At 32.8% G+C, this 27,293-nt stretch overlaps 1 protein-coding gene across 1 annotated transcript; it reads right to left on the reverse strand.

The window, feature by feature from the left end:
- Positions 1-14: 14 nt before the first annotated feature.
- Atg13 (Autophagy-related 13) lies at positions 15-27,262 on the reverse strand. The gene is made up of 4 exons (XM_069061999.1): positions 26,634-27,262; positions 26,044-26,570; positions 7,976-8,282; positions 15-1,894 (listed from the first exon to the last, which is right to left on the reverse strand). Exons 1-4 carry the CDS (start codon positions 26,775-26,777, stop codon positions 1,697-1,699), a joined length of 1,176 nt encoding a protein of 391 aa, XP_068918100.1. The 5' UTR covers positions 26,778-27,262; the 3' UTR covers positions 15-1,696.
- Between the last annotated feature and the right edge of the window lie 31 nt (positions 27,263-27,293).

Below are 27,293 nucleotides of genomic sequence, written 5' to 3' on the forward strand. Positions count from 1 at the left end.
ATAAAATAGCAAAGTTGTAATAATAAATAATGTATTTGATGTTGTACTGATTTGATAGACAAATCTTTTGTACCAGTTAAATAATTTTACATAAAAAAAAGGACCAAAACACAAAAAAATATAGTGTAGATATTTAAAATAAATACGCAACAAATTAAACATTGAGCAAACAGAATGAAAAACACTATTCATGAAATATTTTGTTTTGAAAGTAATCAATTACTGTTCAAACTAAAAGATTTCTTAATAAATAATTCTACATGTTTTGTTAACAACTCAAAAGTACCTAATAAAATAAGAATAAATACAGATACATTCCTAGCACCGTACAGATCTATACATATAAGGTTGGCCTGCATTATTTGAAAATAAATTACCATGAGCAAAACATGAATTATACATATTTTTGACTTCAAAAGAATTCAATAATTATGTAATTAAATTCTTATGTTATGTTTTGGTGATTTTGATGAGCACTCGAATCAAATTAGACATGCAGGCTCATACTCGTAATATGTTCCAAAAGTCTGATAGAATCATAAACATTTTAAAATATCTACTGGTACATGCCGACCCACTTCGAGAATTCAATAGTACAAAGAACATCGATTCCAGATAAACTATCTATTGATCATATCTTAAGTTCGCATTGAACTTTTACTGACACGATCAGATAATATTTCAAGAATCAACTACAATACTTGCAATAAACAAAAAATTCTATTATCCTGGCTGTCTTCTTATGAGAAAAGAATAATTCAAAATTATCATCAATTATGGAGTATTAATTATTTTTCTACCGCCATTTATCTGAACAATTGATGAAATGAATGAGATGAATTGAAAAAGATTATCTATGTATAGTAGTCCTTAATTATTTATGATATTCTTACAAAAATTACTTCACCAAATAACTTTCTCACATAATTACAATATTTATGTGGTTAAAAAATCACGAAGGTTAAGATTTGTTTTTAAACATATAAAAAATTGTCATGTTTCGATGTTAATTTAAATTTTAAATTTGGAAACCAGTTGACTTCTTGTACGATTAAATTCTCGTTGTAGTTGGGCATTACATATTCTATACATACATTTGAGATTCAATGTTGAAACACTAAGAGATTAGTACGAAAATATATTTAAATATCTTTTATTTCAATATGTAATAAATATCTAGGTAAGAAGTTTAGTACAATTTATTTTACGTGCATTTTCCTAATTTTAGATATTTTTCGTATTAAAAGCTAAAATACTGATATTTTCAAAACAAAATTGAAAATGCTGGATAATGTATGCCACAAAAAGTGACTGCTGCAAATGCATAAAAAATTAGGTACTTCTGAGCTTCATTTCATTAATACAATCGATCAATGCACAGAACAATATGGTAAATACAAATAGCAACAGCTTAAAATTTCAAATATTCAAAAACCTGTAAATATATGAACTGTATTATTTACAACCTTTAAAAATAAACTTATGTTCAACAACTTTGTTGTTTTAATTTTTAAGTCATTTAATGGTTATTATGTACAATGTTTTTCGGTTCTTATTCTCGTATCAGTCTTTTGTAAAGGAAACAATTTACAAGGTGTGTGAAAATTGATGCATCAAATTAGATTTGAAATTTATGACGACATAAACCAGTAAGACACACAAATTTTCAAAAACAAGCATGTATCTTCTTACTTCTTTAATTGTCAGGTGAATCACAAAACGACTGCACTACAGCATCATATTCTGGCAACTGTGACTCGTACATTTCAATCATTTTATTGATCTCTGCAGGTGTAGGTGTTTTTTGAGGTGACTGCAGTGGAGGTGACAGTTTACACTGCCTAAAGAAGTCCATAAGTTCCCCCATCGGACCTGGTGTTGCAAATGGTGCATTCTAGAAATCAATATAACAAAGATTATTAAAAGTGTATGCCAACTTTTTTCTTAATAAAAATTAATACAGGGTCATTATAAATGATTGTCCCATTGCAGTAGGCGTTGGTGACGTAGTTGAATGTGCCGCAAGCCTCATAACATGAGTGAGACTAGTATCGCCGATAGGTGGCGCTACCGGCGGTAGTGGAAAACTGTCTACTAGTTTGTCTAAAGGAGTGTTCAGACATGCAACAGAACATCGTTGCGTAGCAATTTTTTGTTGCGCGTCGAAGATACGGTGTTCTCGAGGTTGAGGCGTAACATAACATCGCCGCGTATTATCGGGGCGAACATAATGCCGTTCCATCAGTGTTGTCGTTCGACGCAAAGATGGACAATGTCGCAGCAGCTTACATACAGGGCTTTCATAAATGATTCATACATCAGGTGTGCAGTGACTCCATGTATTTACATAAATGGAGACACAGCCTTCTTGTGAGACGAATCATTTATGACAGCCCTGTAGTTATGCACTTTTAGCAAAAGAATAAAAAACGAAAACAAAGGGGCTGGTAGCAGGCACAGTTGTATACTAGAAGAAGTGTGTATACTAGTCGTCAATTACTGCTGGATTTAAAATTTCAAGGAATTAGCGGACTCGACAAGAATTTCACCAAAATGCACCAACAGATTTTGAGTATTTGGTTAATTTAATTGGACCAAAACATTTTTTTTTTTAAATTTCATTATAATACCAGGGGGATTTTTACTTTTTAGTGTCCCATAAAATTTCTTTGCCTCGATAAATTTCTATTAAATATAGAGTTATTTCTTTAGCCCACTCCATAACGCTATTTAAAACTGACTAGCCCTAGACTAACCGCTACTTCGTTACGCCCTCCAGTCCAGACTTGCACACATGTGGTGAGTGCGCAACATCTCTTTGATGCGACGCTGTGATGTTACGATGTTATGCTATTGCGCTGTTACAGAGTGCCGTCCAGACTTGATACGCGACGATCTTGCGTTACGATGTTCTGTTGCATGTCTGTACGCACCTTAACGTTGCGCGGTTGGCGGCACATCCAAAATTTGTGTGGGTTTTCAACGCCAACTGCGATGGGACATTCATTTATAATGACCCTGTATAAGTAAACATGAGAAAATTTACTGGTTAAGCTACTTTCCCGATATCAACTCCTATATACATATTTACATTAGAAAAAAAACTAGATACTTCAAAAAATTCTTCACAAGTTCAATTATGAAAAAGACTGTAGAAACTTAATTAACAAAATAATGTTAGACATACAAAGTTTTATCAAAAACGTTTACAACATAATCATTAAGTTTGTTGTGATTAAAACGAACATTAATCTCTTTTTGTTTACTGTTATTGAGAATTTGTTCAATCTTCTGACGTTCAAATGACACAACACGGAAAATTTTTACTTTACCACCTATTATACTTGCACCCAAAAATGAGAACTGCGTGTGTGAGTCACCATTGGATAGAAATCTGTACCCACAAAATAGACGTGTTTCAAAACATCTGCATAAGGAAACCTACATAATATGGTACATGGTACATGCCGGTCGGGAGCAGGTGTCTCCTTAAAAGGAGAGGTTGGTTACAAACTGCTCCATTGTATCTCAAGTACAAAACAACAATTAAAAAAAATGTATGGAAAACAAACTTACACCAAATTAGGTAGATCATCTGATTTAATTTCATAATTACCCCTATTGAGATTTTTAAGTCATTCCCAAAAATTGATTGTCGATAATTGAAAACATAATGTAAATATGCAGTCTTTTGTCTCATTTTACATACAGGTGTCCCAAAATGAAATAGCATAATTTTGGGATTAGAATATTGAACAAATACCAATCATTATTTGCTTATAAATGTACCGTCTGTTTTGATTTTCCATTGAATTATAAGTCTCTACAAAATATGTAGGTTCATTTTTTGAAACAGATCTTTCATACAATAACACCGGGTGATCAAGAAGGACTGTTTAAGTTGGCAATAGAATTAAGAACATTTTTTTATTCGGCTATTTACAACACTGCAACCGGATATGTTTCGTGGGTTGATTTGACAGATATCACTAGCACTAATAACGACAAAATGGAAGGTTATGAGAGTAAAAATTAACGGGAAAAAGAAATCAAAGTTGGAATTCGGAATAATAATCTAAAAATTAACTAAAGGAAATTCTCGAAGTGCTCCCCATTTTGCTCTAAACATAAATTAACTCTTATCTCGAACGATTCACCAGTTGACTTGTCACTGATGCGGCTGTCAGTGTGAAGCCGTCAACAACCGGAAGTTACTCCAGTTGTACCATTTAAAAATAAAATTCAGCATTACCAACTTAAACAGTCCTTCTTGATCACCCCGTAGATAATTACATTGACGACAAAAACAACAATTAAAAATTACCCTATAACTACGGTCTAGACTCTAGAGCACGGAGACGTCATTTTAATTAATTTGTCAAAAAAACCAAAATCTGTCACTTAAGAAATAAAATGCGATTTTCAAATAGTGAATACGCCGACATTCAGTTTATTTATGGATTTATGTAACGGCAATTCAGTAGCAGCAGTAGAAGATATCCAGAAAGGCCATTGCCGAATAGGCAAGTGTTTATTAATGTCAATAGAAATCTGAGTGAACGGGGTAATTTTTATCAACGTCCCATTGGGAGAATTAGAGACATTGATAGGGAAGAGGAAGTTCTTCATCATTTTGATGAGGAGAGAAGACATCTATATCGATATCACAGGGTGTAAGGTCTGATGAGGGTAGAAGAGTAGAATTCTGCCAATGGACCAAGCACCGTTCAAGAGAGCAGGTATTGTTAATTTTCATAACATTCATATTTGGGCTCATCAAAATCCTAATGCCATTTGCCCAAGAAATTTAAAATGTGAGTTCAGCGTAAGTGTTTGGGCTGGAGTTTTTGAAAATCGATTAATTGGACCTTATTTACTGCCACCACGCTTGACAGCTGAAGCATTCCGTAATTTTCTGGACTATCATTTTCTAAACCTTTTGGATGACATTTCTTTACATCTAATTGGTGCGATTCTGTTTTAAAATTTACCAATATTGCTATATAACAATGTTGTAGTTGCTATGATAGTTATGAGGCTGTTGATTGGTTGAATCTATGCAAAACAATAACAATATTGCTAAATTTTGAAACAGAATCGCACTAATTAGCAGAAAGTTGGATGCTATTAGGTGTGCACCACCTCATTTTGGACTTGATCCTAGAGATTCGTTGGAACAACATTACCGACACCTTTGGATAGGTCGTTGTGGTCCAGTCGCATGGTCCCCACGATTTCCTGATTTAACATCATGCGACTTCTATCTTTGGTGATACTTGAAAGACATTGTTTATTCTATACCAGTTGATACAAGATAAGAGTTAGTCCAACGAATGGAAAATGCATTTGTCACAGTGTGGGAAAATAGAGATCAACTTTTGAAAGCGTGCCAAACGGTAGAAAGGCGAATGGAGCATGTTTAGAAGCTGCAGGAGATCATATTTTGAATACCTGTTGTGATTTTTTTTTATTAATCTTCATTTTTAAATAAATGAAACTGATCTTTTAGAATAGAAATTTATTTTATTTTCATAATTACAATCATTTCATACTTCATTGGGCATTTTTTTATCTATATTTTTCACTTTACAAGTACAAATAATTTAAGTCAAATCTATTCTCAATCCATTGATTCATGAATGTAAATCTTCACTCACCGGTCTCGGTTCTCAATCAAAAACAGCTCATTTGCTACATGGTAATTCGGCTTAAAGAAAGGATTTAATTTTTGGTCAATCTTAAAAAAATGACATATGTCATGATGTGATATGTTTGTCACATCGAAGAGAAATCATTTCTATGATCCTTAGCAACAATTATTTCACCCAAGGGTCCCGTCAAGGCGGGTCCCGTACAGCAGGAGCGCGTTCATAAATACTCTGGGTAGGTATAAAGGTTACCCAAACACCGTTCATAAATTAAAATTGGGGGTATAATCACGCTACCCCAGATCGTTCACAAATGTTTAGAGTGGCACAAGGATTGTGCCTGTGTTACCGATGTCTAGCGGAGCGGAAAAAATTACCCATACGTCAGATTTGACGTCTGTCAAATATCTAGCGGCAGCGAAGCGGCGTCTGCGTGAAAAAAATATGTTCTAAGATGTGTTTGTATACATTTTTTAATCGTGTTTTCAATAATGGAGACAAAATTTTCGAAACTCGAACGGCTGACCCGGAAATGCATTTGAAATTGTCTGCTGGGTAACCCCGGTGCAATCCGTTCAACATATCCAACAATTCTTAAAGGTATTCCTTCTGCAAACACATTTATATTCTCTTCTTCCCCTTCCTGTATTGAATCCGGTGATAACAAATTTACAGGGGAAAAGTTTTTTGCAGAACAAATTGCCCCAGAAATAATTAATTTTCTTTTTCTTTCGTCAAATTGCATTTTTAATCTGTTGATCTTCATTTAAACAGGTGGTTAAATAGATGATAATTAAATGTGAGTTGACAATGTTGACATTTGCAAAAACAAAAAACACGCGTTTACCCGATTCCGTTCATAATGCCGGAGTGACACTGCAGTCACTTGATATTCCCCACACTCTACCTTCGCCCATATTTTATGAACCGCTCCGTTCCGAATACTACTTCCTAGGTATTCTATTTTATGTTAACGAATTAAATTTGACTTTACATTTACCGGGTGATCAAGAAGGACTGTTTAAGTTGGCAATACAATTAAGAAAATTTTTATTTATAACACTGTAACTGGATATGTTTTGTTGGTTTATTTGACAAATATCTGATATAGGTATAGCATTAACAACGACAAGCCACCAACAACCGGAAGTTACTTCTGTTATACGATTTAAAATACGATTCAGTGTTACCACCTTAACAGTCCTTATTGATCACCCCGTATAATAAAATATTATTTATAATTGTCCCAAGAATCTATCATTAAACTTATGCTATTCAATTTTGGGACCCCTGTATTTATAAAATGTTTAATTGCTACAAAAAAAAAAATACAAAGAGCGTTTATTATCTGTAATTATTATTGATTCGAATCTATGCATTTTGTGCAATGTAAATGATTAAGTTTTTAATGAACAGTTGCAAGTTTACACGCAAAATACCGGGATATCAAAAATTATCTTGGTCAAAGGTGGTCATAGATTTTCAAAGCTTTGTGTCGAATCAATTTTTGAATGTCAAAATCAATTTTCGAGAGGACTTCCCACACTTTGCAGTAATGCCGAAGGGTTTTTGTGCATGCCTTACAAATTGTGTTGGTGTGTTTTACGGAACACCAAATAAGTTGAGACGGACGTTTTCAAATCCATGACCACCTTTGAACAAGATAATTTTTGATATCCCGATGGAAGGATTTTTTATTCTAAAATTGCAGAATTTCGGTTAGAACTTACTCAAATCTGGCACAATTGTGATTATGTATGAAAAACCCAGAGTGCAGCTGTTAATACACTTATGATTTTGACACATTTCCTGGACTACTTAAAAAAAATCTAAAAAGCGCTCGAAATTCATTAATTTTGATGCTCGAAGTGATGTTCGTTTCATTCGAAGCGTTTTCTGTAGGTATGTGAGAGTGCAAAATACTAAAATAATAAAATTAGCAGATTCCAATTGGAGAGCTGAGATGAGATTTGTCGAGACAATATGAAATTGAATTTTACTAGATTGTAATAAATACTATTGGAGTATCTTAAACATTCTACAAAGATATCAGCTCTGTCATCGAGTTAACTATTACTAAAATAGTTCAGCCAAACAGAAAAAATGCCAAGGAAAAATTTCCGCCCGGCATGTTTCGTAAAACGTATTTTCGCAAACATTGACCTCAAATTCGCTCTATTTTCAGCACAATCGATTACATCTAAACATTTTAATCCACCTAAATCCTTGCGGTCTAATACTTAAAAATTCATTATAAATAAAAAACAACGTGCCTGTTAGCAAACGAATACATAATTCATTGTTTTCTATAACCTTTAGTCACTTACCAATTGTTTCATCCAGTATTCCTCATTAACGGCTTTTAGACTACCGCTAGTCGAAATTTTTGAACCTGTTAGCGATTTAGAGATTGGAGAATATTCTTCTGTGCTGTTCTCCTCTTCGTCAGTCAATTTTGGATTGCTGCCCAAAGATTTTATATCTGGTGTAATTGTTGCAGCATTACGGGATTTAGCTTTTCCCAAAGCAAGTAGTCGAGTAATACCTGGCAACTCAGGTTCTACAAGTTTCTTGGGTTTAGGATCTGCAAATGGACCTGGTCGCATTGGCTTGGTCAAGTCATTTATGTCCTCGCTGAAAATAGTAATGAGAATTAAAAAACTGTTGAAAGATTTTCCTGATATTAAAACGAGTTGCAATAACTATTTAATAATAACTTCTCATATCCCACCTCCACCCGGCGGCACGGCAATTTTGCCGGAGTACATACACTATTACGGATAATACTATCAAGTAATAGTGCAGTGCTTATCAACATAATTACCGGCGTCTCGCCTCTGCATTTTGACTTTTTTGTGTTTTATGTTCTGTGTCAATGTTAAGGAATTTCCTCACGATGTGACATGAGTATAATAATATACTTTTTTTAAATTTCAACCACCAATGTGTTCTCTAAGTCCAAAATTTTTAAATTTTTAAAAATAGATTGGGGTACTATTCCTGTTGCTGAAATTATAAGTGGTAAAATCGAATTTTTTTCTAAACACCAAAGATTTCTCATAGCAACGGAGAGTTCTAAATATTTATTAATTTTTGTATTATATGTCTGTGTTATATTGTGTGAATTTGGAACAGCTATATCTAAAAGATATGCTTGCTTTTGTTGTTTATTTAAAATAATAATGTCTGGTCTGTTATGCTGAATGTGAATGTCAGTTAAAACTGTCCGATCAAAATATAATTTGTAACTGTCATTTTCTAAACAACTTTCTGGTTTATAAATGTAATGTGGTTGTGTATCCTTTAATAAATTGAATTTAACTGCTAAATTCATGTGTATAATTTTTGCGAATATATCATGACGTTTTTTATATTCGCTTTGAGCGAATATAAAATAATAATAATTTTTGTAAATTATTGCATCCCATAAAAATCCTACACACGTAACGTTATTGTTAATTAAGAGAGAACACGATCATGTGTATTTATGTACCGTGTGAGCAACAAGTACTGATTGAGTTGGCAATAAATTCTGGTAATTTTTGGTAACTTTTATGTCATGTTCCAACGAAAAAACCATTTTATTAATAAAAGATTACAAAAACCAAGACGTTTAAATATGAAATGTATACCAGCTGTCAATAGTGTCAATAAAACAAATCGAAATAGGTACAATTCACAGTCTTGAAAATTTTATGTAAAATTTTTTATTGCCAACTGTAACAGTTATTGTTGCTCACCCTGTATTAAGGGCATACTTAATCATACTTAATCCTCGGGCTTTAAACATTCCCGAGGGCCATAATCGATAATTATGCCCGTGGTACATACAACGTGTTATTCTATTTTATAATTTCTAAAAGATTCAAACAAATATTTCGTATTCCTTAAAGGAAATCAACTAAAAGTTGTGTCCATGCAAATTTCGTTAGCTATTTTGATGTTGTTAGGGTTACTGTGTATAACGGGTGTTTTTTTAAATTTGGCGTCGAAGTAGGCGTTGAACTGTCGATTGCGAACGCACTATACAGGTAACGGATCACGGATCACGGATCAGCTGTTTAAATCTTAAGGTGCAAATCAACGATGAGATATTTTTATGCAAAATTTGGTCTCATGATACAAACGTTTCACGAACAACTTGCAGGAGACAATATCTCGTGCTATGTTTCCGTGTTTCATGTCTCTCACGAGTGTTTCCACAATGAAATTTAGTTGTTCGTGAAATTTTTGTATCATGAGACCAAAATTGCATGAAAATATCTCATCGTGGATTTGCACCTTTACGCTTATAGACGAGTGGTGCGATCTCAATCGACTCTCCAACGCCTACTTCGACGCCAAATTAAAAAAAAAACACCTTTTATAATGTTTGATACCATTGTTTGAATAATTAAACCAACCGTTGCTTGGCAGATTTTTGACAGATCTGTGCCATAAAGGCCAATTTATGCCCTCATTTGGGGGCGTATCAAGACGATTATTGACCAAAATAGAATAAACATTATTAAGTAATCGACTGTAATTACACAAGAGGTCTTTTTTGTCCGGATAAAATTGATTTTTTTTACGATAATTTGGTTTGTGGAGTCAATTTACCAAAAAGAAACCAAATTAGAGTTTAAAAAATGAAATTTTATCCTGGACGAAAAAAACCTCGAGCGTAATTCGATGAGATAATTTAATGAATAATAAAAAATAATAGGTAGGTACCTAATTATGAAAAGCTGAATTGGCCATTTTGCTCTTCAATTTATTACAAGCCAATGTTCGTTATCATAACAACAAACAATAATCAGGTTCGAAAAAGTTTGCCATGGAAGTTTAAGCACATTTTATCCAGATGCAAAGTTAAGGCTAACTTTATCCGATGTCAAAGTGACAAATGCATCGCCGCTTTTGGGATTTTTGATACATGAATTAAATTACATATCATTACAATATACAAGGTGACTGACGAAAAACCTTTGATGCTGTATCTTGCTTATTTTTTATCCGGTTTGAATAAATGACACATCAAATGAAATAATTTTGTAAACACTTCAATACCAACTAAATAAAAAAAATATATTGCGTCCAGTTTTTGACAGATGAATATCAGCTTCTTTTTTTCAAATAGCACTGTACATTTTTTTTTATTCAGTATTGTAGAGATTTCTCTTCTAAATATAAAAATGCAAAGAACTATACCCATTCATTAAACAAAAGTCAAGAAATTAAAGATTAAATGTACAAAATTTAAAAATCAAGTGACCAAAATAAACAAGAGAGAAGTTTGTTCTAAATGCTCGAAATGACTAAGTAAGCTCTGAGTATTCATTTGTCAAAACAGTTTGATAATAACAATATTAATGTTGCTGTGGAAGAAAATTTCCAAAGACGATTTAGTGTTAACGTGTGGTGTGGCATTTTTGGAGATAGAATGGAGTAGTGGATCCCTTTTTTATTGATAGCAGTCTCAATCAAACAAAATATCATCTTATTTATTATCAAACGAAATAAGCAATTTTCTGGATGAGATACCATTAGCAGTGTTGAATAGAGTCGTGTTTCTAAGGTACTATATCTTTAGAAGGTAGCGTCATTCCGCTCCACAATTTTTCGCCTCGAAATTAAAAGAGATGGCATTATCAATAAGTCTTGTGAGTGTGACAAAGATAGAATCTGTTTGACTCGATACAAACATCCCTTAAAATTGTGTATACTTCTATCTTTGTCACACTCACGGGATTTATCGATAATGTCCTCTCTTTTAATTTCGAGGCGAAAAATTTAAATCATTTAAATCATTTTGGTGAACGACGAATGGGTGCTCATGGAGCTATTCGATGGCCCGCTAGATCGCCAGATTTGAATCCATTGGATTTCTTTGTATTCATTAGAAACTTTCGAGACAATGTTTATTTGACCGCCACCAGGTACCCAAAAAACAGTTAAGAAAAAAGATAGTGCGAGTATGTCAGGAAAAACCCCGAAATTTTTTACTGAATGCAAAGGTGGGCATTTCTACACCTTTTTCAAGTGTAATTCAGAAACCATCACTTGTAATTCAGATTAGTCAATTCGATTTCAGACAACATGAATTGTAATTCAGATTTGTTAATTGTATTTCAGAAAGTGTTAATTGTAATTCAGATTTGTAAGATGTATTTCAGAAAGTGTTAATTGTAATTCAGATTTGTAAGATGTATTTCAGAAAGTGTTAATTGTAATTCAGAATAGTAAATTCAATTTTCCGAAAACGTTGTTTGTAATTCAGAACCTTAAATTCAATTTCAGAAAGCGTTAATTGTAAGGCTGTATTTTTATTTATATGTAGTATATTACACTATAAGTGATGAAAGTGCCGGATTTTTCAACGAGCAATACATGATATACTCTCGAGCGCCAGCGAGTGAGGATAGTATTGCGAGTTGAAAATTTCCTTTATTGAAAATTAAGCGCAATTATTACTACACCTTTTCCAATTGTAGTTCAGAAAGTAAGAGATTAATTTCAGAAAATATCAAATGTAGTTCAGATTAGTAAGATGTATTTCAGAATGTGTTAATTGTATTTCAGAAATGTAAAATGTATTTCAGAAGGTGCTAATTGTATTTCAGAAAAATTAAATGAATTTCAGAAAAGGTGAATTGTATTTCAGAAAATAATAATAAAATTAAAACATACGCAACAACTGATCTTCGGGTTCTACAAGTTAGAAGCATTGGCGTTGTCGAACGAAGACTTCTTTACTTGGAACAAATTTTATGTACATAGATTTGGCAAAAGACAGAATTGTTCTCCTCGGTAATACACAATTATGATGCGTTCTGAAATGCAAATGATACTTTCTGATTTACAAATGATATTTTCTGAATTTCATATAACGTTTTCTGAAATACAATTTACCGATCTGAAATACAATTTACGATTTCTGAAATACAATTTACTAATCTGAAATACAATTGACGATTTCTGAAATACAATTTACTAATCTGAAATACAATTGACATTATCTGAAATACAATTGGAAAAGGTGTAGATTGCTAAACATTCAAAAATAGGTGTCCACAAAAACAATTAACTAAATCACTCGTCTGATTCAACGAAAAGATTAGATTTTGTTGTTAAAAATGTCATCTAAATTTTGTCAAAGGTGGGCGCGCTTTATTAGAAAAGTAAAATTGTGTAAATTTATTGAAAATATGTACTCTAAAAATACACTGACCGGCACAAAAAACGAGTCATTATGATTTCTTTAATAAATGATGTTGAAATTATATTTGTGCTTATTTTTCTTTATTACAGTTAAATTGGGATATTTTCAATGATCGGGAGTGCTATGGTCACCATGGCAACCGAATTGTTTTGTTTAAATAAATTATTAGAAAATTTACGCTACTTCCATGTTGTTTTTGTCGGTTGATTTACGTGTTAAAAGATTTAATTTGACAATACCATATACTAATTCAAAATGCTGTTCAAATTTTGGCAATTTTTCATAACATAAATTTTTTTCTAAAAAATTTCTTTTTTTTTTCATTAAAATTTTATTTGCTGTGTTTAATGTTATCAATACATGATATCAAAAAAATTTTCAAAGACAATGAATTACTTAATTATAAACGTTGTTCACGTTGAGTTGACAATTTCAAGGTCAAATAATTTAATTTTTTGGCTCTGTAATTATGTTTTGTAAATAGTGACATGCAGCTAACCAACATAATGCAATTTAGGGATGTTCAATTCAACGTGAACGGTGTTTACCTGCATGTCACTATTTACAAAACATAATTAGAGCCAAAAAATAAAATTATTTGACCTTGAAATTGTCAACTCAAAGTGAGTCGTTTTTTGTGCCGGTCAGTGTATAATAGACTCCAACGGCAGAAATTTCAATATTCTTGAAAAAGGAAACAATTTTTGCCTATGGAGAGTGTCGTAGAACTTCAATGAATGACACACTTTATTTTCTCGTGGAACACTATCCAAATGTAGACTTTACAAAATTTAAGGTTCAGAGAGTCGTCAATTTATTTGAAGACACAGAAAGCGTACGTGAACTAAATTACCTTACTAAAATATCTCGATCGTGTTTTAGCAAGGCGGTCTCTATTTTAACAGGCCGTGACACTGACTTCAGAAAGTGGTCTGTGGAATGGCCCACTAACGTCTGACAACATTGCTTCGCCAACCTTTAAAAAGTTACTAGTTTTGAAGTTTTGTGATCACTCACTGTCACTCACTATTTTGTCATTGTTAGCCTTGTTAGCTGTCAGTTAATCATCACTGAAAGATTTTTCTAATTCTCGTATTGCAACTTTACTTTAGTCAAAGTATATCAGGTGACCAAGTCAAAGTAATTATGTTTATCCTGTTTTATAAGATAGCTATTGTTAGTAAAATTTCATAGAGTCCTGTATTCTGAACAAGTGTCGTATCCAAAATGAAGATAGAAGTCCTTTTAGTTCACCTTGATTGCATTAGCTCCAGTGCAAATTCCAACGCATGCCACCTGTACACTGTGCAGCTCAGGATAAGATTTTTTTCTGAAGTCGTACACAGAGACCATTAAAGACCAATAAAGGTGCAGTATGAATTGTTAAAAATAAATAAGAACTGCAAAAGCTACCCACTCGGGTGTATGGACCCTACCATCAATACAGGTTTATAATTTAAAATGGATTTTAGACCTAATGGAACGAGCAACAAAGACCTCACGCGCCAGTTTTCTAGTTCCAAAATCCGCATCCATTCTTGCATTCTAATCTTCTTCGATGGAAATTTGAAAACGCTAACGTAGGAAGACTTACTTGAAGCATAATTTGACTTGCAATTAGGTATCTACGAAAACACAACATTTGTGTGGCATGTTTATTTTTCAATTACTGGAATTAATTGTCTTGTCAAAATGATTTTTGAATGAACCGCCTTTCTATGGAAGTGCCAATATTTTTGAAACTCAGGATGCCATGGAATGGCCCACTAAGAAATTTGACAACACAGCCAGTGTCCTGGCCTGTTAAAATAGAGACCGCCTTGGTTTTAGTCCTTTATGGAAGAATTAAAGCATTCAGTATTATAAATTACGTCCAAATGTTGTCTTTAACTTTGTAAGTGTTTGTAAGGTTAGAAAGATAAACGTCAAATATGTTACCTGCGTTTGTGCGAAGGGGGTGACCAAAATTCGGCGATAGTGCGCGTTTGTTTCACACGCGTCTACGTTTTTGAATCTGCAGCCACGTTTAATACAGTTTTTTTTTCTTTTTTCTTGCAAACTAGACGTCTTTCAAAGACGAGTTTCTGCTTACAGCATTTTTTATTGACGATAAATTTTTTGATATATGTAAATCTAAAATGATTCAACATTTTAAAAAGTCATGTAAAAATTACGTTTTTAAGAGTTGGGCTATTGCATTAATGGGATTTTACTCTTTACCGTCTAAAATATCTGCGTTTTAAATTTCACAAAAATCCGTTGGAAAATAACCGAGATATAGGCTTGAAAGTCTTATCTGAGACAACCTGTATATCGGTGTCCCAGAACTGGCGCGTCAGCCGTAAACCACAAATTCTGTTCTTCCATCTGATATAGAATTTTCAAGATTTTTTTTCTTAAACCATTCAGTTTTTAAATTACAGCAATTTTAAGATAGAATGATTAGTAAAGTGTATCAGGTGAATTATTCCGTGTAGTTGTTACCAGGTAACAAAATTAATGTTAAAAAGTCATTATTTGTCTGGTCAACTATGCAAATGTTTTATACATACCAACGTCAAAGTGACATTAATTAGTACATTTGAAAAGTGGCGATTTTTGGTCAGCAGTAAGAAATATTCACTTCCGAAGAATACACCGAAATGATGATAATCTACGGGAAAGCGGCAGGAATTCTAAAGCGCGGTTCTCACTCCTGATACGGAAGGAGTCGTACTTCAATCATTTACGCAAGATGGAACAAGAAGTGTTAGAAATGTGGCCGACATCCTGAATCAATCAAAAAATACTGTTCAAAACATTTTAAAAGGTAACCACATGCACCCGAATCATTACACCAAAGTTCAACATCTATTATCCGAAGATTATGGACCTCGATTGGAACTCCAGGAACACGAAGAGAATCCAGGCTTTCTTGCAAATGTGTTACTTACGGATTATTAATCCTATTTTTGCCCCAAAGGGATTTTAAATAGTCACAATCTTCACGTATGGTCGGGAGAAAATCCACAATTTGAACATTTACTTTAAAAATGTACTTTTCGTTTAATGTTGTTTCCGTTTTCTGTTAAATGTCAAACTGATAGAATTTAATAACAGTGGTCCAAACATTTCATCACAGTTTTTTTTAGCAGCAACAACTAAAGTTATTTCCTCGAAAACGCATACATTTTGTAGAGTTATCTTCAGGAAGGAGTGTGTGATTGGTCATCTTAAAATCATTTTCATTTCAAAACTAACATACTTTTGACGTTTTTTGTTGTAGAATCCTTGTCGGATTAAATTTTAAAATTAGCAGTTAACGGCTGACGCGCGAGTACAGTGTGAACATAAAGTTTGGAACAAAATTCATAATAGCATTATGTATCGTTTTTAGGAAAATCGCTCGGACAGGTCAATTTTATTTTAAGAAATGCATCATGTGACCTCACACTTGTTTAAACGACGTCATTGGTTTTTGCGCAATGACGTCATCACCAATTTTTTTAAATGACAACCCTCACTTTTTTCTTCTTTTTACATAACAATTTTTTTGAGAAAATGACAAAGTTTACTTCAAACATTTTATTTAATTTTTTATGCAAATTGTTTTTTTGTATGGGTTTATTTAAAATAGAAGATTTGCGGTAGAAAATTCGCGCTGAAACGGAACAAATAAATCCTGACATTATTGAGCGCAGTGTACAAAGAGCCGGGAAGTGCCCAAATGGTTGGCGGGGGACAATTTCAATATTTGCATTAAATTTTATTGTTAACCTTAGATGTTTGTTTGTTTTTGTATTTGGTCATTTAAAATTTTTACATTAAAAATTAAATAAAAATTTTGAAGTAAATTGTTATGTAAGGTAACCAATTTTTAATATTTTATTCATTCATTGTGTATACATAGTGGGAAGGTCTATCAAAAAAAGAAAAAAAGTGGGGGTTGTCATTTTAAAAAATAGGTGATGTCATTGCGCAAAAACCAATAACGTCGTTTAAACAAATTGCGCGTCACAGGATGGCACTTTTCAAAATAAAATCGACGTGACCGAGCGATTTTCTTAAAAATATGTATCACATAACGCTATTATGAATTTTGTTCCAAACTTTATGTTCACACTGTAGATAACAAATTCGTGTTTACTTCAATAACTAAATTATAAATAACATTATTACGACCTTGTTTATCGAATAACTCTCGATGAGCCGACTGAATCGAGTGTTGTCAAACCTTTGCTTGGTAATAATTTTCGATTAATTTCGAATCTATAATTAGAAGTACATACTTTTATAAAAAAATACAATTCAGTTTACAATCAACATAGATAAAATAAAAACTGTAAATTTAGAAAAAAGAGTTGAACATATAAAGCTGTAACGGGTGTTTTTTTAAATTTGGCGTCGAAGTAGGCGTTGAACTGTCGATTGTGAACGCACTATACAGGTTACAGATCACGGATCAGCTATTTAAATCTTACGCTTTACCCGGGTGGTGCGATCTCAATCGACTCTCCAACGCCTACTTCGACGCCAAATTTTAAAAAACACCCTTTATAACTTTGTGAAGTTGTGCCACTATTGCAACCCACGAGCGCGAAAACCCCAAATTAAATTAGCGTTGGCAGTCTATCCATCTATTCGTGAAACAAATCTTAACACAAAAGCATTAATTACTTAAATCAATTACGTCAAGGTACAGGATTCTCAGCTTTTTAACAAACTGTTTATTAGAAATTATAATTCGTGACGTAAGTATCTCACATTAAAATTCATGAACTGTAGCCAATCTCTGGATATTTTTGTAATTACATAACAAATAAATTATATTGTTGGCAATTTCAGTCACCCGGTACAACCTGATAAAATTATCACAAAATATTCCAAGACATTTATTAAAAAAACATGTTAAGTAATTAAGTTGTGATTTATTTTGCTAAAAACCAATCATATTAATCCTTTTATTTATAGAGCAAAGAAAAGAACTTCTAATCTAGTAGTCTATTCATCTAATATGTATTTCATAATAGATAATTTGTTACATTGAACTAATTTAATAAACACTAGCAACAAATACATTGAATCACCATTAATTCAGTCGACGTTCTTGACAGTTGAGTCAAGGACGTCTTTATTTTCCGTTAGAAATTTACCACAAATTAGATCCAGTTTTCACCAAACGACCAATAAATGTTTAGCGTATGTACACTGACCGGCATAAAAAACGACTCACTTTGAATTTTATTAATATAATTAAGTAATTCATTGTCTTAGAAAATGTTCTTGATATCATGTTGTATTGATAAGTGTTATTTAAGTTATTCTTTGCCAAAGAACATCCGACAAACAAAACATTAAACACAGCAAATAAAATTTTAATGAAAAAAAAATAAAAGTAATTTTTCAGAAAACATTTAATGCATTTTGAAATAGTATCTCGTATTGTCACATTAAATCTTTTAACACGTAAATCAACCGACAAAAACACAACGTGGAAGTAACGCAAAGTTTCTAATAATTTATTTAAACAAAACAATTCGGTTGCCATGGTGACCGTAGCACTCCTGATCATTGAAAATATCCCAATTTAACTATAATAAAGAAAAATATGCATAAATATAATTTCAACATCATTTATTAAAGAAATCATAATGAGTCGTTTTTTGTGCCGGTGAGTGTATGTATTTAACTTTGTCACAACAAGGAGTGATGACGAAGTACACTGCATTCATGGTACATAGGGCATGGTTTTGAAAACGTCTACTTTTATGTGTATTTTCAATAGGTAAATTGTGGGCATACACTTATACACCCTTATTTATAACTTACTCGTGTATGTTTCAACAAATACATATAACAACTGTTTAAACGCTTAAAATATTCATTTAAAGAACAATACTATGGTCATCTTCTAATTCGAAATTACCTTAAATGAACTGAATTGATGTTTTATTAAGATCACTCCACAAGCATCGACCTTTAAACCAGGCGAATCTTGCGGCGCGCTAAACACGTTTCTCTATTCCTTCGTTTTTCAACAACTTCGATGAGATTAAAAGTATATACTTAAGGCTCGTAATAAAATCACAGTACAGTGTACTCGACCATGATCATTGGATTCTCAGACGGAAATTAAACAAATGAAAGCAAGTAAATTCATTAGAAGCGATGACTCAAAAGGAATTCAAATCATTTGATTACATTCCAACGTACAAAATTGATCATCACTTGTTCAAATTACTGTAGGTACTTTTAAATATTCTTAGATACTTTTATATACGTACTTGTTTACACCCATGAATACTCATTCTAGACACATCCAAGGAGGAGTGTTAAATTAATGATTAATATGATTAAAGACATCACTCCTGGATCCTTTAAAGGTCATAAAGTTTTACGATCTCTTTTACTTAACAATAATTTATTAACAAGCCTGAAAAATGGAATTTTTACTGGTCTAGTTCAATTAAGACATCTTTATCTTTACAAAAATAGAATAAAGTACATCGAGTCGGAGGTTTTCCAAGGATTACCAAAATTAAAACATCTGTAAGTATTATTAATAATACAATAAAGGTCCATATTATAACTGAAAATTACAAACGTTTAACACAAGCATAATCCCTATCACGTACCTACACATTATCGTAAGCAATAAGAAATATTACCTAACGATAATTTGAAAATATATATAGATGTCCAAGAACTCTACCGTTATATTGCACTTTATTTCAACAATGAAATAGTACCGAGCGATCATTTAAAAAATAAATCGAGTTTGCTTTGGAGCCTATGCTATAGCATGGGTTGCCATAGGTAACACGCCGACTCGATTTATTTTTTAATTGATCGCACCGTATATTATGTACAAAGGTGGAGAAGTTCATGATTATAGCCAGAGCGCCAAGGCGCGAAGGCTATAAGGGACTTCTCCACCGTGGTTTATATACAATTTTTTTCACTACTAGATATGTTAAAACCCTTTCTGATAATAATTATTAATCAAATTATTTTGTCGGATGCGACGGTGCAAGTTGTCATTTCTTGACAGTTGCTATGAAAATCGTCTACGTTAACCAATGAAATAGACGACAATCTTTCGTTGCCAGGTGACGGTTGTTCCATTATTCACCACTGGTTAATAATGAAAAATTATTCACCTGTCACTGGGCCAACGTAGAAAAACGAAACTTCTCAGTGTTCTATGACAACCGATAACGCTAGACTTAATTGCTAGTAGTGAAAAAAAGTTTTTACTGAAGTGATAGAATAAAATGTCTCACATACGTTGGACATGCGAGCAACACTTGAAAGATGCTAATCCCTTGGTTGGAGATACCTGTTCAAAACCCCAAAACAATTTTAACCATTTGCGCAATTTACCTGCGTCCGACTGCCTGAAGAACGCCAGGTAATGCTGACCGTTTAAAACGGTTCCTTTGTAATGGTTATAAACCAAATCCGCCAACAGTGACAATCGTTATTGAAGTTAAATACGGGACTGAATACATTTCACTATATCTCCGTGGCGACTATACATACCGTTCACACACGGGAGTTAAATTTGGTGCAAAACAACTCAATATTTTTAAAATTGATTGCAAAACAATTCTATTTCTGGATTCAATCGTTAATTTTACAAAAATAAATAAAAATCTCATCACCGCACTTTTCACCTAAAAAATGACAGTGACTGAGACAAAACTGACAGTTCACATGAAAGCGGCAGAAATGTAATAACATGGACATGGTCTACTTCGACTACAATAATTTAGAATAACCCTGTACAATCCCAAAGTGAACGGGCGATTTTAAATATCGTATTGTTTTAAAATGAAATTATGAATCCATGACGCCTTTGCTTTCAATAATTTTCTTTGTCACAACTGGACATTTACGAAAAAGTTAAAATATGACGATTAAAATGTATTCGAACGATGAGAAAACAGACATGATCCTGATTTATGGCGAATGTAATAAAAATGCTTCTGCGTTTAGGCAGACAATAAATACATACTCTCGTGTCAAAAATGGATTACTCCCTAGGATTTAGGGATATTCGTTACTAGGTTGCCATAAATTTGGTTAGGTTGGAGGCTATGTGGTTTCTGGTGACAAACAAAAGATATCCCAAACTGGAAGACAGCAAATTAATTGTAACAGTTGCAAATGACTAATTTTTCGCTAAGTGTAAGATGATTTTTCGTTTCACAATCAATTTTGGTTACTGGCGGCATATTTATTTGGATTTAATCTCTCAATTCAAAGTAACCAACCTTAGGCATTCAAAATAACTTTTGAAAATTCTAGTTACACACAACATGAAAAACGTTATTTCCCTAAAAGTTCGAATTCTAGGGAGTAATCCATTTTTGACACGAGTATAATTGAATTTTTTTAATAAACAATTGTCAAAACGTTATCATGTTGGTATGAGCCAAACAGTGATTTTCATGATAATACGATTAGTCACAGTGAGTGTCAACATTTTTTTAATCTAACTGAGCCTGCGCCCTGACTAGCGAGACTTTATTTCAAATTCGAAAAATATTTCCGCTGATTTCTCATTAAATTTGTTTTGAAAATGAATTCACGGAAAACAGGTCCGGGAAGTGAAATGAACATAACCTTAACTATGATTTGGTGTCAAATTGTTATACAGCTGGTCTATATGTGCACATTTTGGGGTGGTACAGAGTGGTTTTTTACTTACTTTTGACATTGACAATTGTTTATTAAAAAAAATTCACTATATATTCTCAAAAACTGTTCGCTTTTCACAATTTCAGTTAACCCAGCGAATAACGTTTATGTCAAAATTTACGAAACTGCATAGCTAACTATGTTACATACAGGTGTCTCAGTTAAGACTTTCGAACCTAATAACTCGGATATTTTCCAACGAATTTTTGTGAAATTTAAAATGCAGATATTCTAGGCGGTGAAGAGTAAAATCCCATTAATACAATAACCCGAGTCTTAAAAACGTAACTTTTACATGCCTTTTTAAAATGTTGAATCACTTAAGATTTATATCAAAAAATTGATCGCCAATAAAAAATACTGTAAGGAGAAACTCGTCCTTGGAAGACGTCTGGTTCGCAAGAAAAAAGAAAAAAACTGTGTTAAACGTGGCTGCAGATGCAAAAACGCAGACGCGTATGAAACAAACGCGCACTATTGCCGAATTTTGGTCACCCCTCTTCGCATAAACGCGGTGACATATTTGACGTTTATCTTTCTAAGCTTACAAATATGTACAGGGTTATTCTAAATTATTGTAGTCGAAGTAGGCGTGAAAACTGAATGTAAAATTTATGGTTGCCGCTCCACATAAAAAAATCATCAAAATGATGTGTTAAATTGGGTGCAAAACAATTCAATATTTTTAAAATTGATTGTAGAACAACTCGCTATTTCTGGATTCACTCGTTAATTTAACAAAAATAAATAAAATCCTCATTACCGCACTTTTCACCTAAAAACTGACAGTGACAGCGACACAACTGACAGTTCACATGAAAGCGGCAAAAACGTAATAACATGGTCATGGCCTACTTCGACTACAATCATTTAGAATAACCCTGTACTTACAAAGTACAACATTTGGACATAATTTATTATACTGAATGCTTTAATTCTTCCATGAAGGACTAAAACTGGATCGGGATATTTTAGGAAGGTAATTTAGTTCACGTACGCTTCCTGTGTCTTCAAATAAATTAACGACTCTCTTAACCTTAAATTTTGTAAAGCCTACATTTGGATAGTATTCCACGAGAAAACGAACTGTGTCATTGAAGTTCTTACGACACTCTCCATAGGCAAAAATTGTTTCCTTTTTCAACAATATTGAAATTTCTGCCCTTGTAGTCTATTTTTAGAGTATTTTCAATAAATTTACACAATTTGACTTTTCTAATAAAGCGCGCCGCGCCCATTTTAGACAGATTTTAAGGGGTGTACAAAATGTTGCTGGGCAACTTTTCATCAATTGTTTCAAAAGGTCACTGCTCAAATACCTTCAAAATTTAGATTAAATTTTAACAACAAAATCTACTCTTTTCGTTGAATCAGACGAGTGATTTAGTTCATTGTTTGTGTAGACACCTATTTTTTAATGTTTAACAATCTAATAATAATTGCGCTTAATTTTCAATAAAGGAAACATGTGTTAAAATTACATTTTTTAACTGGAGGTAATTTTATTATTACTGAGGCTTCACCGTCTAAAATATCTGTATTTTAAATTTCATAAAAACCCCTTGGCAAATAACCGAGATATTAGACTCGAAAGTCTTAGCTGAGACACCCTGTATGTATATCGCATTTTTATTTAATTAGTATGCTATCTACAAACAAAAGAAAAAATAAATCACAAATTCCTGTGTAATCTAAATGTCTGAAATATTTTATAATCTAAATACTTTATTAAAATGACAAAAAATCTTTTACTATCCTTATCTTAATTTTCTGAACTTTGAAACAAATGTATAGGGCATTACCCTCTACAATATTAAAAAGACTTTAGGATTATACAGGCTGTTTGATAAAAAACGCCTCAACCCATAACTTTTTAATTTATTATCCGATTTCAATGAACAAAAAAACCGAAGATATGGTTTTTCATGCGCTACGAAGCAGCCATAAAATAATTTTTTTTTGGCGTTATTTTCAGTAGCTTACGATAGTCAACTTTTTTTTTTAATGGACACATGTAGTTTTTTAGGCTCAGTCTGATAAAGTTTTTTTTTCTGAATCTAACCATGTATTAAAAATTATCGTTTGGTTCATAGCTGACTGAAAAAAAAAAAAACAATTTTTAATTGTGGTTCAGTTTTATTATGAAATTTTCAAGTGTGCCGTGAAAAACAATTGGAATACAAATAGCAACAAATGTCAAGTGTGAGTTTGAAAATTTTCAGGTGCAATCTGGAAGAGTTTTTACCAGACCAAGCCTAAAAAACTACATGTGTCCATTTAAAAAAAAAAGTTGACTATCGTTAGCTATTGAAGATAACGCCAAAAAAAAACATTTTATGGCTGTTTTGTAGCGCTTAAAAAACCATATCTTTGATTTTTTTGTTCATTGAAATCGGGTAATAAATAACAAAGTTATGGGTTGAGGCGTTTTTCATCAAACAGCCTGTATAAATGTATAGGAAAGGACTAAGAAAGTAAAAATAGTTTTTTTTTTAATTGTACCGATTATTCAACGTTTCAATTGCGATAAATCATGTACGGTGGCCGGCAAAAAAGTTGGCCATCATTTAAATGTCAGTGTCATTAAAGCATTTATTACCCATTTGGATTTTGACGTGACAGAAAAATGATAGCTAGTTGTTATTGCCGGCCATTGTATAACATATTTTTCTTTTCTGAATTTTGAGAAATGGATATGAAAAACAAGCAAATACTAAATCACAATATTGTAAAGATTTAGATATTTGAAAAACAAGCAAATACTAAATCACAATATTGTAAAGATTTAGATATTAAGTACCTAATCTGGATAAAAAGTTATACAATTAATCTATCCACTTAACAATACCTTTAGGTTTAAGGGTCAAAGATAAATGGGTTGTCTTGCTTGTCATTAAAGTGTCTCAAAATTCGCGAATTCCAAATTCAGAGCGTAGGGAAGGACCCAGTGGAGCTCGAAAAATTCGCTCTTTCTGAAGAATTTTGTTCAATACATAGCAACCTTCATATCCACAGTGACAAAATAATATTCCAGCTACGTTGCCGTTCCATTTTTAAGAAAAATTACATAAATTTAAGATTTTTTACTCCAAAGTAAAGCTATTTTTCAAAAAATTGTTTTACGTAATTATTTTCCATAATCATCTACATCATAAATAACAATAAACACTCCGCTTTTCAGCCTGCATTTGAAGAAAACGCACTTCAAAGAGTGCGCCTTCAGACCAATGTATCTCTGTGGGGGAAGTCCCGATTTTCTTTTTATTTCCATATTTGGACTATAAACCATTCACGATTATTTCAAATTCGGACTATCTATGAAAATCTGACATTTTAGTTGGCAGTATTGTGATTTGTCTCAATAAATCTATTTTAGGTTATAATTCAACCGAACACTGCTCCCAAGTTGTTACATTTTTTAAATAATTGAACGCATTAGGAACAATAATCGTAAAATTGTAATTGAAATGAAACATACATATTTGTAGGGCAGTTCTGGGTAAATTCTTATTAACTAAATTAATGACGGAATTGACAACAATGCGAATATTTAAAAACGAAACGTCATATGACAGGACCTGACGCCAATCTAACAAAAAAATATCGCGGCCTCCTGCGTGTTTAAAATAATCGTGAACGGCATATACTGAAGTGATCCCCTACAACGCTCTGAATTCGGAATTCGCGAATTTTGAGACACCTGAATTTTTGAGGTTACGTTAATATCAGAATTATTAATGTCTATTCCCTTCAAAAAATTTAAGCCAGTCAAAAAGCAGTAATATTTTATTTTTAGCCAATAAAGATCGAATTACAGCAATAATTTGCACTAGTGCAATTATCAATAATCACCTTAGATACCAATTCAGTCATGTACTCTCGTGTCAAAAATGGATTACTCCCTAGGATTTAGGGATATTCGTTACTAGGTTGCCATAAATTTGGTTAGGTTGGAGGCTATGTGGTTTCTGGTGACAAACAAAAGATATCCCAAACTGGAAGACAGCAAATTAATTGTAACAGTTGCAAATGACTAATTTTTCGCTAAGTGTAAGATGATTTTTCGTTTCACAATCAATTTTGGTTACTGGCGGCATATTTATTTGGATTTAATCTCTCAATTCAAAGTAACCAACCTTAGGCATTCAAAATAACTTTTGAAAATTCTAGTTACACACAACATGAAAAACGTTATTTCCCTAAAAGTTCGAATTCTCGGGAGTAATCCATTTTTGACACGAGAGTATGACCATCAATGACCAATTTTTTAACGCAGAATTACGTTTATTTGGACTTATCATTTAAATTTTTCTCAGGAAATTGTATGCCAAAATATCCTCCTGTGCATGTCCAATTGTCTCAAAATTTCCTCTCATGCGCTTCACGCAAATTAAATTATCGACAATTTGACATCCACTTGCGATATTACTACTGAAAACACCTTTAATCTTATTGGCTCTTTTATCTCTACAATTCTCAATTATAATTTTTTATTTCAATGATTTTACTCACTTGTTTCTGTTCCTCCTAATATTTGAATTACCATTGAAATGATCACTTTTAAGCATAATTGAATTCTTTCCAGTCTGAGTTGGTGAAATTGTCATCTTAATCCGGTATGAAACAGAGAACTGCAAGGTTCCAACAGGAGTACATATTTGACCAATGCGGATTTGCTTGTAACCATCACCAAGATTATGCAGTACTGGTTGATCCATATAAATACGATAACAAATAACATATGAGTCAGGACCTTGCCTGCGTGATAGTTTATATGCTGGAGTCACCCGCGTAACTGATATTAATGATTTTAATAAAAGCCCCATGTTATTGTAAACAGAGGAAATTGTTCTCATAATGGGATCACACTGTTCAGGTAACAAACTAAGGCACCAAGATTCCAACACCATTTGATCTCCTTCTGGTGTACGCAATGATATTTCAACACAAAGCGGTATGGATGTTGAGATTATTTCTCCATTTAACGCTTTCTTTGTTTCTGCTAACACATCTGGAAGATCAGTGATGTGCAAATTGAACTGTAAAAGAAGTAAAGTGTATGACTACAGCTGTTAGCGTAAACGCCATGTATTCACACTTACCCAATCTGTGCCTTTTGTATTTGGTTTACATGATGCAAACACTTTTTCTCCAACTCTGGACTGTATAATAATCTGGGTTGACTTCAAGGCGAAAAATTTGATGTATTTGTTGAGGTCCTTCTCTTCTTGAACGTCGAGTTTCATCTTGGCTGTATTTTAACACATTTCACTACACACGTCAACCATGTGATTAATTTCAATCACCAACACCACACACTACACCACTGAAAGCACTCCATTGAGGCAACTTCTTCAATCTAGTTGGAAAAATGCAGTAAATGGCCTCCAGTTTACACGACCTAGCCAACAATGTTACAAGATACACCTATTCGCTTTGGACCTGCATCTACGATTACGCGGACGTGATTTAACGAACTGACGGATCTTATCTTGATAAACACGGTCGTGGGGCGTCGGATTCGTCGGAAGGCCACTTCTTAAAATGGGCCAAATCTCTTCTATGATGATGTACCTCTTACTGCCGCGAAATTGTGTCCTCGAATGCAATTATAAACAGCTAACCTTGACAAGTACAACACCGAAATGCAGTTACAAAGCAAAAACGACAAGAATTTAAAAAGTCACTTGGCAACAACCAGTGCGGTGGCGCTCTCGACGACAAATATGTCAACTGCGTGACCGAAAAATTGAATAGGAGGC

This window comes from Tenebrio molitor, chromosome 1 (assembly GCF_963966145.1).
Source record: "Tenebrio molitor chromosome 1, icTenMoli1.1, whole genome shotgun sequence".
Taxonomy (NCBI): domain Eukaryota; kingdom Metazoa; phylum Arthropoda; class Insecta; order Coleoptera; family Tenebrionidae; genus Tenebrio; species Tenebrio molitor.